A 16,116-nucleotide genomic window follows, 5' to 3' on the forward strand; every position below is an offset into this window, starting at 1 on the left:
CAGGAAGTTGATGACTATGGACGTAGCCTTCTGACACTCCAGAACTGTTGGTGCCCAAATTATCCAATCGTCTAGGTACGCTGCTAGGGATATCCCTCGGGACCGGAGTTGTTGAACTACCGTGTCCGCCAGCTTGGTGAATACCCTGGGCGCAATGTTTAGACCGAAGGGCATGACCCTGAACGAGTAGGCTTGATTCCCGGGTCTGAAACCGAGGAACTGAGAGAAGTTCCGCGCAATCGGGACGTGATAATAAGCGTCTGAAAGATCGATAGAGGTGGTGACGGCTCCACGCGGAAGTAGAGTCTGTACCTGAGCTACCGTAAGCATGCGAAATTTGTCACATTTTATGTAGAGATTTAGACGCGACAGATCCAGGATCACTCTTTGCTGATCTGAGTCTTTTTGGGAACTGTGAATAACCTGCCTTGAAACTTTAGGTGCCTTACTTTCTTTATTGCTTGTTTGTTGAGCAATTCTGCCACGTAATCCTGTAGGATTGATGAGGGTGGCTGGTAAAACCTGTTTGGAGGAGGAGGGTTTTGATCCAGCTCCATCCTAGACCTTTGGACACAATACTGTGTGCCCAAGGGCTGAAGGTCCATTGGTCCCTGAACCAAAACAGGCGACCACCTACCTGTGTTCTCTCAGTGGGAGGAAGCGGGTTTGTTCCCTCTACCACGTCCATGTTTTCCTCTTGGGGTGGTGTTTGCTTTTCCTCTGTGAGGGGCCCTGCCTCTTCCCCCCCTTGCGATCCTGTTAAGGCCGTGAAAGTATCCACGGCCCTCATAGGTGGGGTTGTATGCTGGTGAAGCAACATACAAGGGCGCAGCAAGGGAATGAGCTGGTTGGACCAGCACATATTGTTGGGGGTGAGCTTTTGAGGTGGAGGGCTGTGCCACTGCCGAGACCGGGACGGCTTGAACTACCGCCTGATGGTGGGGCCTCTTATGCCTCCTAAAACGTTTGCCTCCTCTCGTCTGGGGCCGCCAGATTCTGGGGTCTTGCGCTTGTAGGCAGAGATGCCCCAGCGAGAGCGCAGACTCTGGTTGGCCCTTGTAGCCTCAGTCATAACATTCGTAACCTCTTCTTCTGGGAAGAGGTTAGGCCCCAGATCGAGCTCTTTTACGAGCTTGTTAGGCTCGTGACGGATAGTAGCATTGGCAAAGATAAACTTTCTGCATTCCAGTCTGGCCATGATGAACTCAAAAGGTCAGACTGAAAGCCAGCTAGCAGGGACTTAGCCAAGACTTGGAAAAATGGCTCGTCCGGCGCAGGAGACGGCAGTGGCTTCCGTGAGGCAGACGGAGTTCAGGGACCGGGCTAGCTTAGTCCGGGCATCAAACTCCGCCTTTAGCAAAGATTCCAGCAGCTTGGGAGCTCCTCACTAAACTGTGAGGAAGCACAGAAGGGGTCCAACTTCCCGACCGTGAAAGTGGACGGAGCATCCATCCAGAACTCGTCACTTCCCGGGAACACCAGGAAGTGGGGTCTGTTTCCCTCAGCTGCGGTAACGGATTACCTTCAAAGCACGCTCGGGCCGTAGCCAGAGTGACTTTGTTCAAACAGGGAGTTGGTAAGTTGTCTCCCAGAGCAAACATGGTAAAGTTGCCCTTGAAAGGAGTCAACTTTGTGTTGTCTGCCTGCCACTCCATCAGAGTGCGCAGGAGAGTCGACTGAGCTTGGTCCCTAGGGACGATGACAGTCTCTCCTGGGAACCTTATCAGAACGTCGGGGGATCCATGCTTCCTCTGTCAATCTTGCCATCATGTTGGATGGCCCGAAGCCAAGGGGGTAGCGGGAGGTCCACGGGGCAAGAGATCGGGGGGGGAAGAATGTTTCTAACCTCCAACGGAGGAGTTAGAATTCTTTGCCGGAGGAACCAGACTTTTGCTTCCGGAGGCTACAGGTGCTGAGACCTTAGCCTTCGAACCAGGGGAAAGGTGATGCTTTCTTGGAGGACGAGGACTTATAGCCCTTCCTTCCTTCCATGAAGTCTTCAACTTCAACTTGGGGATAGCTGATGGAGCTCTATCACCCAAGGAGGAAGACTTCCCAAAACCTGAAAAAGAAGAGATATAAGAAGCTGGGGAGTCAAAAAGGGGGCCCCCCCCAACAACCTCACCTACCTCGCTACTTACCACCTGGTCCTGTTCGGTGGCCATCGGTTCCAGGTCTAAGTCCAAGGCGGCGACGTCCTCTGAAACCTCAGCGTAGAGGATATCCACTTGGGGTGGCTGGGTCGCATCCCGGATCTGCTGGATGATGGAGGTGGCAAGATCTTCTGGCACTGCGGCCGCCACCCGTATTTGAGGGTAGAGCAGGTCCTCAACCCGGCGTCGAGGACGTAGGGCTTCCCCGACGGAACATTCCTACCAAACCCAGCCACCCAGGCCCGGAGAGAATCCAAGGCTGACTTCTTGGAGGACTCGTCCGCCTGTAAGAAAGCCAGCAATTAGCTAAGGACGAAAAAACAGTCCGGGAACCACGTAAACAATATTCAAAATGAGGAGCGTAAAACGGAGGAAGACTGTCACTTACCGACTCATCCTGGATGGTTGCGAACAAGGCGAAGCAAACCTCACAACCATCGGGGTGCCACACTACAAGATCGTCGAGCCGGACCGCACAACCAGCGTGGGTCCGGCACACTATGTGACCATAAGGTTGTTGCAGTGACGCAGTACACCCCGGCTCCTCACAGCGAACAGTCTGTAAGTGGAAAAAGTACATGAACCTACCACTCTAAGCAATCTAAAGCCGGCAAGGCCGGGAATTTCAACTGCAACCGGAATACTCCGGTGGAGAAGAAATCCCTTATCATAAACTAGGCCAATAAGCTCTAAAATACACAGAGTGGAAGGTATAGGTTTCCAGACCCGGAATACTCCGGGAATGAAAGGAATGAGGCAACAAGAACTCACCGCAAGGGTTGCCAGTAAAAATAACGCGAATGGAACCCCGGTGTAGAACCGGACTCACGTTTATAAATAAGGAGAGTACTCCGTTAGATAAACACAGTTATTTAAAAACGTATATTCATGAACAATAACATTAAACAAGTGATGGTATAAAGGGCAAATGCTCCGGAGACCGGAGGGATCCGCTCCCCTTATATATATATAAATCCCTTCTTCACTTACTTCCCCGCCAGAGAAACAAGGTGGGCAAGATGCTCGTATATTCATAACATAAGCCGGAGCAAGTATAATAACCCAGCCGAGTAACCCGACGGGGAGAAAGAAGTGCGGGATAGAGTGTTCAAACACGTTCGAGCTACGAGTGAACGAACCACCAACACCAACACAGCGATGCTAGGGACTGTATGGGAGGGAGCGAATCCCTCTACCAAATGGAGAAGTCCCTGAACTCGGAGAAAACGCCATCTAGCGTCACCCGCACGAGTAGAGCAAGGCTGGAGGGGTGGGGGGGGGGAGGGGTGGAGTAGGGGAGAATGGTAGGCTACGAAGTTAAGAGAACAGGAGACGGGGGAAAAATATAACCCGCTCAACTGCACACATACACCACTCCAAGAAAAATGAAACTTAGGAGGGTGGCCTACTACTAAGGGAGGGAAGCGACCAAGCCTCGATGCCCGACTCCTGCCTTGGCAAAGCCTAATAGGGACCTAACCTAGTATAGGCTAGCAAATTGGAAGGAGTGCGGAGGGGAGGAGGAAGCAAACAAGGAGAGAAATTTTGTGCCGAGAACCAACCGGGATCGAGAAGAGGGGGTAAGAAGGCGAATAGCCTAGAGGAGACACATCCAAAGAACTCTATTCCCCCAAAGGAAGGAAGAGAACTAAGGGGCTCACTCTGCCCACCAAAAACGACCCTGGAGGAAACAGCAACCAAAACTCCCTCAACCTGATGGATCTCACGCACCCGAGGGCAAGGGGATGGAAGCAAATAAGCCTACTCCACTAAAAAACCATCACACATAAACATGGAAACAAAAATGTGCTCAATAGGGTGCGTAGCCTACCTCGGGGCAACGGTTAGATCTGAGGCTGCCGCTACCACGAGGAGGTAAACAATGGTAAAATAAATGAACAGAGAGCACTATCGCCAAGAATAAAATAAATAAATAGCCTAATACAGACTAAAAATAATAAGGAACCCAACCTGGGGGTACCTGGACGGGGCATCACCCTCAAAGGGCCGGTAGGCCAATAATATGTAAATTTCGAAAAAGGGGGCCACCGCAGGAAACCCGCCAGGAGGAGAACCATGGGGCAAAAAATAACATCTATAACGACAAGGAGACAACCCCAACAGAAAAGAACTGATGGGGTCGCCTCGCGGTCGACATGGCTGGCGGGGACGCCGGCTGTCATAATAAGATCTCAATATATATATAAAGATGAGACCAAAACAGCCAAAATATAGAACAAAAACCCCACAATAAGATGGTACTTAACTTGGAGATAGTAAAGCTGTTCGATGACATGGCGAAAGATGAATTAAATCCACAAAAAGGCACGAGCACACAAAAAGAAAAGGTAGCGATCACGTGCTAGAAAATGGAATGAGGTGGGTGGCGCTGGTGTCGCCGAGCTGGCGGGTGTTGGGCGTAGGGGCTGTAACGGCTCACCGCTCTATTCCGGGGGTTTTGATAGGGAGAGATCTTTCGAATAAGTCTCCGTGGTAGTGATCTTTCACTCACCCTTCGTTATACCGACGTCTTCCCTGGAGAAGATGCTCGATCTGGGGGTAGTAACCCCAGCTTTCCTGAAAGCTCTTTTTCTCTGGTATATCTAGCATATTATACCTAGAAATTCGTGCTGTAATGGAATTTCACCGGCTGACACGGGACTGGACTCAGAAAAATATATATATATATATATATATATATATATATATATATATATATATATATATATATATATATATATATATATATATATATATATATATATATATATATATATATATATATATATATATATATATATATATATATATATATATATATATATATATATATATATATATATATATATATATATATATATATATATATATATATATATTTATATACACATATTATATATATCTATATACAGGCAGTCCCTCGTTTACGATTGGGGTTCAGTTTTTATGCTGCACCGTAAACCGAAAAATCGCCGAAAATCGTCAGAAATCCTCAGAAAACCTTACTTTTATGTTGGTTCTCTTTGGACAACAGTGGAGGACAATGTGATGACCTGTCGGTGGCGCTTCACTGCAGGTGCATTTATGCTGACATTGGGAATTTGCTCAGTTGTGACAGTGTTATTTGATCATGGTCCGAGTGCATGGAAACAGCATGATAGAACACTGAACCGATGTGCCATAAGTGCCCAGGTTCCGGTAGGGTGTGTGCATGCTTGTGTGCGATCTCCCACAGTATATTATCTGGGAGATAGATTCTTGTAAGGGGATTGTATTAAGAGATCTGGGTCTATTTGGTTAGTGGTGAAGGGTTATAAAACAGCCATTATGAAGATACTTTGTTTACAGCCATAGAAAAGAATTTGAGTATTTGAAAGTAGTGTTTTTACTCTTACACACTACATGACTGCTTATTTTGGTCTTGAATAAATAAGACCACATTACTGTATTTGATGACTAGGGTGTTATTCACGAGTATTGCTTGATATAGAATGCTTAATAGGCTTGTGTGTGAAGCAGTATTTCCTTTAGTTATGTTTTCCATTGATAGAGGGTGTGAATCACTCCATTTCGTGACAGTAGCTTCTGCCGAGTTATTTTTCTGAGAGAGTGAAGGGCTGAACATAGTTTCTATTTATAATATATCTATCCATTTCTCATTCTACCTTTTGGCGAGAGAGAGAGAGACGGGGGAAGGAAGGAAGGAAGGAAGGGAGAAACTGATCTTCTGCCCTTAGTCTGCTTTGAAAATGCATAAATGTTGTAATTTCAGTATACTGTATTATTATTATTTAATCTTATTAGTATTTGAAAATTAGGACTTATTATTAGGTAAGTCATTTATATATCATACAAACGTAGTTAGTCGTCATCTCCCACAAATTTGTTAGAAAAATTTTATGCAGTCATTCTCTCTCTCACATTGGAGAGAGAGAAAAAAAAATACTACGCACCCTCTTTATAGTGTAATTCTTTAAACATGAAAATGCCATGATTACATTTAATGGGGGTGGATTCCTGAATTAGCATCTTTTATTAACATTTCTCAATCTGGAATCTGACAAGAGCAGAAAGAGAAAAAAGAAACTGGTTTGTAGATGTATAATAAGAATAAGCTGCAATTCAATGTCGTAATAGCAGGGAATATTAGGTCATAACATCATTCCACATATTATAGACTGAAAATTTATCAGATTAGTTACGTAATAATATTTTAAATTTACTGCAAATCTAAAGGGCAGCTAAGGTTAAAGGGAAACACTGAATGTACAATCCACTGGCCTAAAAATGAATTCCCACAATGGGGAATCTGATCACAATACAGGTACTGTAATTGTAACAATTATGCCAAAGAAATTGCAAATATGATAATATTGCCTTTTCATGAGGGGTTTAAGGCTATCTACTTGGCTTTCCTCAGAATATAGTTGCAATATATCAGTATTTTTAGGAGGGAACAAATTTGTATTTAGGATCTGATTAAAGTATATTGGTGAAAATAGCTGAACTGCATACTGTTGCCACATCTGTATGAGAAGGGTGGATAGTAACAAATGTGGCAGTCACTTAAGGCGTGGAAGTGCCTTCCTGCCTTGAATCCATTAATACTCCATCACTTTGTCAAAAGGCACTACAGTACTGTGGCTATGACCATCTGTAACAGAATTCTTGATACAGGTGGGTTTGTCTTATGGAGCCCCTGGTGGGACTACAGTATAATGGTAATTCCCTTGAGGTTGCACAGCAGCTATGCCATCAAAAGTGCACCAATTTTACACAAATGTTTACCCTTACATAAAATACTAAAAATAAATTCAACTTAAAAAGGTAACATTTAAAGCCCAAGAATGAATTTTTCTTATAGGTGATGTAGACAGTCCTTCATTTATTAAAACTGGTATTAATTCAGAAATTGCACCTACCTGATAGCCAAATTCCAGTTCATCAGCTGTCATCATGTTTATATCATCATCAATTGCCAAGATACATTCTGTTTCTATTTCTTCATAAGGGTAGAATCGATTACTAAGCTTATTTTCTCTTGTTTGCACAACCTTTAGAGGCACATTGATTTTGGGCCACATGGAAGCTGAAATCATAATAAATTTCAGCCAATACAGATTATTATTAAAACATTTATCTAGATTAAAGTAAAATAAAATTTTGGCATATCATCCCATTAAGAACAGTACACATCTGAATCTTAAAAAACAAATGAGGGCCCGAGGAGGCTCACGAAATAATGTATAGTAACACAGAATAAAAAATACAATAATGAACTTTATGACTCAGATAATACCCTTGTCACCTCAAGTATTACTGACCACGCCCTCACTTTACAGGAAAGTATTCATATATTCATTCATAGGACAAACTATCACTTGACCCAAAAGCCTATGTATTATGGGATAACCACTAAGAATATAAAGAATAACAATACGAGTTTTAAAATAATTTTTTCATATAAAACCCGCTACTTATACTGAACTTGTATGTTTGAGAATGTCACCGAGCATTTAACCTCTAAAGCTATAAAACTCATTCCTTCTATCATCAATATTAACTGTCTGTACGATTATTATTATTATTATATTAGAGTAGTTTAACTAGACCACGGAGCTGAATTTCAGCTTTCATAGGGCTAGCCCGAAGGATTAGAATAAAATACTGTACCAGGTCTATGCCTGAGGCCAATCCCTGGGACCAAATAGGTCTTTCAGTATTATGATAAATGAATGAAAATGAATTAAAAACCGCACAAAGGTACATGCTCTCATACTGGAACACGCACACACAATAAATACATTTAGTCATGTTTCCATACATCTACATAAAAAGGTATATTAAAATTCAGAATAAGTTAAGTAACGTGTAAACATTTTCTTGTATTTTAAAATTCAATAAACACCCTATGGGTTTTCATGCTTTTGTTATTTACTTATTTTTATACTTTATTTATTAAATCACAGTTCCTCATAAACATCAAAACTGGAACTGCTGAAAATGCAAAAGATTCCTTTACTGATTTATTTCCAAAAGTTGACAGTTGCTGCTAGTCATATTTTGGGCACTCACACGTCTGACCGTTATCATCACCTTGCACTCTGAGCACTCGGGAGTAGGGCCACATGGGCTGCTCATTAAGTATCCATGTGTCAGATGAGTATGGCGTATATGGAGACATGTCAGAATTACTTGTCATGTGTCTCTCTCTCTGATATGATGAACTCCACTTTCCAACATCAAGTTTTATTTGTTTTACTTTATTATTCTAAGGTTCTTCATTCTATAGATATTGCCATTTAACTTTCTCTCTCTCTCTCCCCCTGTAATATAACTTGATATATCAAGTAAGGATAATCTCTCTCTCTCTCTTGTTATTCTCTCAGTCTCCGTAATAATTGATAAATAATTTCACTCTCTTAAGTAAGGACAATCTCTCTCTCTCTCTCTCTCTCTCTTCTCTCTCTCTCTCTCTCTCTCTCTCTCTCTCTCTCTCTCTCTCTCTCATAGTTAGCACTCACACATTTTTACAACTTATTAATTCTTTGTACGTCTTTACCTGTACAGTAGATAGTTTAAATTGATCTAATTTTACCTGTATCGTCTACGAAGTGTAAATGCGCTAGTGTTGCAAATGCGTTCTAAAACATAGAGACATAATAACTACGAGTTGTATTAGTCAAAATATAAAACACTGTCTGTTCATGAAAAGGCATTTCAGAACAAAGAGAAAGAGACCAGAATAAAGAGGGTGTTAAAAAGAGGTTGAGATGATTCTAAAAATAGATTGGTTGGAAGGAGAGAGAGAGAGAGAGAGAGAGAGAGAGAGAGAGAGAGAGAGAGAGAGAGAGAGAGAGAGAGAGAGAGAGAGAGAGAGAGAGAGAGAGAGAGAGAAATTCTCTTCCAAATCTCAGTTTGTAAGGACGGGATTGAGTGACATACTGGCTGGGTATTGACTGGTTTATTGGTGGTTCCTTACTGAATGAATGTACAGAATCTTTGAAGATGTTATTGGCCTGTGCGAGCCACAAAGTAGCATCTACACACAGACAGAGCAAAACAGATAATGTTTCGGATATCTGTGTTTGTCGGCAGACAGACAGATGGTGATTGTGAGAGACATAATAAACATACAGTGATAAAATATATATCAATTCTACATATGGCCAATTGCATGAGATTCGAGACAGATTAATGAATACAATGCAATAGCATAATATATGTGAAATGCGAGACGTTTGGCTTCTTCACAAACAGAAACATACATACAGTTTGATACAGAAGATTCAGTGGAACATTATGAGTACATGATTAGAATGCTTGCATGGCAATGCAAGTAGTGGTGATTGTACATATATCAAGGCAACAATGGTTAGGGAGAAACAGACGGAAATATTGTATGGTAGAATTTGCATTCCTTGAGAGAAAATGGGGTGTTCTTGTTCCCTCTCTGTCTGGGTCCCTCCGAAGATATGATGCACGAACGCACACGCGTGCTCAAAAGAGACCGCCATCAGTGCGATGAATGGGTCTCTTACAATACTCCCCCCACAAGCAAGGCATCGATGCGGAAATCATCTTGCTGACAATTGAAATTGGCTCGAAGGGCTTGGGCTAGGGGTGGGTAGGAGGCTGAAGGACGGCACTGGCCAGTAGGAACTCGAGGAGGACAGTAGTGAGTTGAAGGATGACGTCGGATGATCCTTTGGTAGCCAGCTCGAGGGGGACGGCAGTAGGCTGAAGGATGATGGTGGCTGATCATTCGGTAGCTGGGCTGGCTCAAGGGCTGAAGGATGACGGCGGCTGATCCTTCGGTAGCCAGCTCGAGGGGGGCGGCAGCAGGCTGAAGGATGACGTTGGCTGGTCCTTTGTTGGTCAGCTCGTCTGGTACAAGTTCAGGGATGGCTTCAGGTTTCCTGGAGGAGGTGTCCAGGGCTCCGGTGGTGGGGTGGGTCATCTCAGAGGGTCAGACATCTATTGAAGACTCGGGAAGCGGGAAGGCGGCGAAGGGTTTGTTGGTGCGTGGGTCGTCATCTTGGGTCGGACGATCAGCTCCTTTGTGTCACTCTGGGGTCACCAGTGTAAGGACGGGATTGAGTGACATACTGGCTGGGTGTTGACTGGTTTACTGGTGGTTCCTCACTGAATGAATGTACAGAATCTTCGAAGATGTTATTGGCCTGTGCGAGCCACAAAGTAGCATCTACACAGACAGAGCAAAACAGAGGTAATGTTTCGGACATCTGTGTTGGCAGACAAACAGATGGCGATTGTAAGAGACATAATAAATGTACAGTGATAAAACATATATCAATGGAAAGGCCAGGAAATTCTACATATGGCCAATTGCATGAGATTTGAGACAGATTAATGAATACAATGCGGTAGCATAATATATGTGAAATGGCGAGACGTTTGGCGTCTTCACAAACAGAAACATACACACAGTTTGATACAGAAGATTCGGTGGAACATTATGAGTACATGGTTAGAATGCTTGCATGGCAATGCAAGTAGTGGTGATTGTACATATATCAAGACAACAATGGTTAGGGAGAAACAGACGGAAATATTGTATGGTAGAAGTTGCATTCCTTGAGAGAAAACGGGGTGTTCTTGTTCCCTCTCTGTCTGGGTCCCTTCAAAGATATGACGCACAAATGCACACACAAGTGTGCTCGAAAGAGACCGCCATCGGTGCGATGATGGGTCTCTTACAAGTTTTTATGTCAACCATTTATCTCTCTTTTTTAAGGGTAATGTATTAAGCTAACTTTTAAATGAAATTACTGCAACTTTAATTTCATTTAAAAGTTAACTTAATAATTTGGGAGCATGATTAGGGTTACATTCAGTGTTTAAACTTTAGAAATAAGCATTTATTAGCATTTTTTAGAGACCATGCCAAACTTACGCAAATATTCACCCTGCAAGAGGGGTTCTGGAACCTAATCTCACGCAAGTTCGGAGTATGACTGTACTTCTCCTAAGTGTAATCTGGTCTGTAGACCATTCATGTTCCATTGTATAATATAGTTATTAAAAATATTATGTTATATCAGTTGAGTTTTGCTTTCTTTTTTGTACTATCAACTTGGATTTTTTTTAATAATTTACTCACGACATTTACTTGTTTTCTTTACAATATACGTGTGAAATGCACAAGCAACCTTTTTCATGGGTGCTCAAAGCAGTGGTTTCCATTTTACTATATTTCATAAAATTTGTTTGTTTGTTAAATCATCTTTTGTTTTGTTTGTCATTATTGCACACTTCAGTGAAACAATTGTTACGACCACATTTGTTATCATGTATATTTTTTGTTTCATTTGTTCTTCTACTACTTATTGGAAATGGTGTAATCTCTTCTCCTTTGACTAAGTCACGGTTCTTCATTGGAAGGGTGGTTAGAGCTCTTGGCTAGCACGCTGTTGGCCCAGCGTTCGACTCTCCGACTGGCCAATGAAGAATTAGAGGAATTTATTTCTGGTGATAGAAATTCATTTCTCGTCATAATGTTGTTCGGATTCCACAATAAGCTGTAGGTCCTGTTGCTAGGTAACCAGTTGGTTCTTAGCCATGTAAAATGAATCTAATCCTTCGGGCCAGCCCTAGGAGAGCTGTTAGTCAGCTCAGTGGTCTGGTTAAACTAAAATATACTTAACTTTGACATAGTCATTGTTATCTATGGTATGGATATCTTATACTGCTTTGGTGTTTTGATATCTGCTTCCACAAGTTTTACTATTGTTTCAGGAGACAAAGGCATAATCTTAGCTTGTTTTTGTTTTGTTATTTCTCCATACTCTTTGTCTTTGGTTTAACCAAAGTTTCTCTAATAACAGTTGGTTTCTTCGTTTTGGGTGGCATTTTCTCCAAAGGCCTTTTTTTATCTTTAATTTCCAGTCCATCACGACTTTCCTCTGTTAGTAATGTAACAGCATCCTCCTGCGTTCCTACTGGCATTAATATTTCAAATGAATTGGATAAAATATTATCCGTCTCATTTGTACCTGTTTCTTTATTCTTTACCATCTTAGTTTTTATTTCTAAAGCATTAACTTCTTCTTGAGATTTACTTTTCTGTGCTCTTTTATCTCTGTTTTCATTTTTGTTTCATTATTTTCTCTTATTATTGCAGAATATGTATGTTTCTTAGATGCATCTTGAATTCCTCTCACTTCTAATTCCAACTTAGCCTCTTTTTAGACATCCCTGTTCTTTCTTGTAACATTTTTAATTTGTATTGTGAATAGTACATACATTCTTTGGACTTTGAGTGATGATCTTGCCCACAGTTTACACACTTTGGCTCACTACAATTCCATTGTGTGGTATGTTCGTCAGAACCATAATAAGCACATATATGTTCATTTCGACAGTTCTTCGTGTGCCCATACTTACTACAATTTTTACACTGTAGTGGTTTTAGAACGTAAGGTCTCAGTTCTCTATTTTGGCCCAAAATTTTTATTTTTTGGGGTAGAGCTTGACCTTCAAATTTTAGTTTTGCAATTCTTAACGTTTTATTATTCTGTTTACTTGGTATAATTTATACTTCAGAATCTTGGACTTTGGGATATCTCATTTTAAGAAAGTCCAATTGCATATTCTTACTGACCAGTTCATCATCACTTTCAGGAAGTACAATGGTACCCTGAATGGTGTTCATAGTGTCATGCTTCTTTACTTTTATATTCACATTATCAATACTTTTTATTGATAAATATCTTCAGATTGATTTTTTTTTTTGTGGCTTCTATAAGCCACGTCTTCATTTTTATTTGTCTGAACGACATTTTTGTCACTGAATGTTTTTTAATAAGATGTTTTCCAACTTTAGAGCAGAAATTTGTTGTTCTGTTTCCATGGTTAGAAACCCTGACCAACTTTCACTCCCAAAGAGGGAGTCGAAGTGAGTCAAGATATATTTACTTCTTTTGGATTTATTTTGTACTGGAACATAAGGTTCCAGTGTAATTACATTAGGATTTTTTTTTATTTTTCTACAGAAAGGTTGTCAGAGGACATTCCAGAGATTGTCGGCTGTGCCAAGTCGGTACCATCAAAGGACCCAGGGGTACTCAAATCTTTAAAGCGACTACTCTAAAGATTAAAGTTGAAAAAATAAATAAATATAAATAAACCTGAAAACCTGAAAAAGATATCATCGGTCTTTCATGGAGTTTATTCTTCCACCAATGGTACAAGTGAGAAATGACTCCCAAATGTCCATGTCCCTACCCTTCCCCACAGGGGATGGCACAATGTGATTAGAGTGGCCCAAGTGTAAGCCAAACCCACTTGCTAGGACTGAGAGTATTACAAGGATACAATCATCCCCACCCTAATCTTGTTATGGGCAAATGGATAGAATGGCGATAGTCCTATCCCCAGAACCAGACCCCACTGGAATCCGTGTTCCAGCACTAACGATCGTTCCGCTTTTGAGTAATCGATCTGATAACTCTCAGGTCCAAACATTATCGGGCAGTTGATGGTCCTACCACAGTTCTCACTATTCAGCTTCAGATATAAACCCATTCCCAGCTATAATATCTTTTCCTATTTAACAGGTCCAATAAATTTTAGCTAAAGTGGAAAATACCACAAAAATTCATTCAAACAAATATATAATGATATATGGGACTCTTGGACTCAAACCCGGGAACAAATTCCTCAGGTTCAAGAGCCCCCTCACCACATCAAGGTGGTCCCAAGTCGAGGAGGACTATCTGTAAGAAAGGTGGGTTGGGAGTGTCAATTCAATACAAGTGGAGACTGCGTGAAAATTAAAAAAAAAAAAAGAAAATTGTAATAACCCACAACTTATATCATACTGCCTGAATCCACATTTAGGTATGATTAGTTGAGCAGCTATAGAAAACCCCAGATTTGGTAAAGACCTATCTCTTGAGTCTGTCTGAGAGTTCCTATCAACAATAAATGTAACAGAACCCAAAACTCAAAACGGTCATAAAGGAGAATATGCTAAATAGAAAAAAATTCTCATATGTAAAATAACTCTAGAGGTTGTACAGTGCTTGAGAAATTCTGAGTTAACCTGCCCCCCTTACCCTTCATATCTATCAACAAATGGGAATCCCTTAATGGACATAGGTACTCCCAGGAGAGAACAATGTGGCAGAGAACAGTCCTTATCCACTGTGATGAAGAGGGAATAAATCTTGAATGATCCTTTTTGCACACAGTGCTGTATTGTAATGGATAAATGAAAATAAGAAAATCAATGATGACAAGAAGAAAATCAATGAAGATATATAGAATTGGAACCTCCCTCAAAGTGGGGACCACTTACTGAGCTGCTCCACAGAGCTAACAACAGAAAGCCTAGGTGTCTGTGTGCCACATGCCTAAGATACTGTAATTGCTCGTGATGGTTGTTCAAATCTCACATGCTTATTAATCAATCATATGTAAAAGCAGAAGAGATGAGCCCTAAGCTCATGGACAGCAATTTAAACTAATAGCTATGCTTAGTTTTGCTGTTCAAAAAAAACTTAAAATTGTCAGTGTTAGACCATAAATTATGTCAGATAAAAATTTATTGAAAAACTGATAATTAGAAACAATTATACTGGATCTCTTGGATATATGGGAAGCTGAAGAAAGCCTGCCTTGGCAAGGAGAAAATTTCTCGTTGCACAGCAGGACAGAGTATAAAAAAAAAATGGGAGCAAATAACATCTTGCAACAGTAGTGGTTTATCTATAACAAGTGCATCATTATTCAGAGCACAGAGGCCTAACTAACTTATCTTTTTTTTTTTAAACAAGGCTAAAGGAAAACAGTTCAGGAAACAGACTGACCGCAGAAAGTTACCAAGTAGCTCTCATGATGACCAAAAACATCCCAAGGAAAAAGTAATTCTTTACTGGAAGAAAGACATTCTGAGGAATTATTTAAACAAATGTAATATTAGGCATCATCTTCCAGAAGTCTACAGGTGAAGACTATACAGATCAGACCTATGCAAGTTTCTTTCTATGATCAACTTCTAGAGCAAATGGAATCTACAGCCATCTTGTGGACAAAAAAAATGTCAGCTTCGTTGCATAAATGGTATGAATTGAACCTCACAATCTTCAAGCAGAAGATGAGGGACAAGTTGCTGGGCTTGGTGCAAAACTAAAGGTGGATCTACTTACCAGAGTGATTCTAATCTGTCTGACACAAATCTTACATACAATTAAGAGACTTAGGAAGAGTTGCCTCAATAAAAATTCCATCTTCCTCAGGAGCCTGCAAGACAGGGAGGATGGTTTGCTGATGTGCTTCTCCCACTAACAGCCTTCTGGCCAGCATATTAGGAGACATCAAAATAGACAAAAGATGCTTTAGAAATAACCTGAGAGACAGTTTAGGCACTAAATTTGGTCCTGGAGGCATAAGATAAAGACCAGCCCAAATACAACCTATGTCCATGAGGTGGAATTGCAAAATCTTCAAGGGGAAAACCAGGGCATCAACTCTTTCTTATTGGAACAGTAGCAGTGAATCAGGGAACCATTAGAAAGCAAGCCTCAAATATTCCACCCAGACAAGAGTTTTCATTGCCAATGAGTTCTCCTTTTGAGAGGAATGGGCAATCACTGCAAGGTAGAAACATATGCCTCCTGCTAATGTCTTTTGTGACCTTGTAGATTTAAATGCTGTCTAAACACTGCAATGCATAACACAACCTCTGATTACTGAAATCATCATGGGTGAAATATTGTAACTTGAGCCGTGTATATGAACAAATAACTCAAGAGAGAGCTGAGTACTATATGAGCTCACTGCAGAATAATCCAGTCCCCAGTAGGTTTTTCCCCCAAGATGCACAGGTTATCCCCTGGTAGGTAGAAATTAAAAAAAAAAGTCAATAACATCCTCTGGATTCTGCTCTGTCATTCATACAAGAGCGTAACAAAATACATACCTTTATCTATGCCCATAC

At 41.1% G+C, this 16,116-nt stretch overlaps 1 protein-coding gene across 2 annotated transcripts in view; it reads right to left on the bottom strand.

Annotated features, from left to right (window-relative positions):
• The window catches only part of sotv (exostosin glycosyltransferase sotv), a 546,319-nt gene that overhangs the window by 57,777 nt on the left and 472,426 nt on the right, over positions 1 to 16,116 (bottom strand). For both annotated transcript variants that reach the window (XM_067110140.1, XM_067110141.1), the window contains one exon: positions 7,076 to 7,242. In XM_067110140.1, the coding sequence (XP_066966241.1) occupies positions 7,076 to 7,242 (167 nt within the window). The remainder of the gene's footprint in view (positions 1 to 7,075; positions 7,243 to 16,116) is intronic.

This window comes from Macrobrachium rosenbergii, chromosome 10 (genome assembly GCF_040412425.1).
Source record: "Macrobrachium rosenbergii isolate ZJJX-2024 chromosome 10, ASM4041242v1, whole genome shotgun sequence".
Lineage (NCBI taxonomy): Eukaryota > Metazoa > Arthropoda > Malacostraca > Decapoda > Palaemonidae > Macrobrachium > Macrobrachium rosenbergii.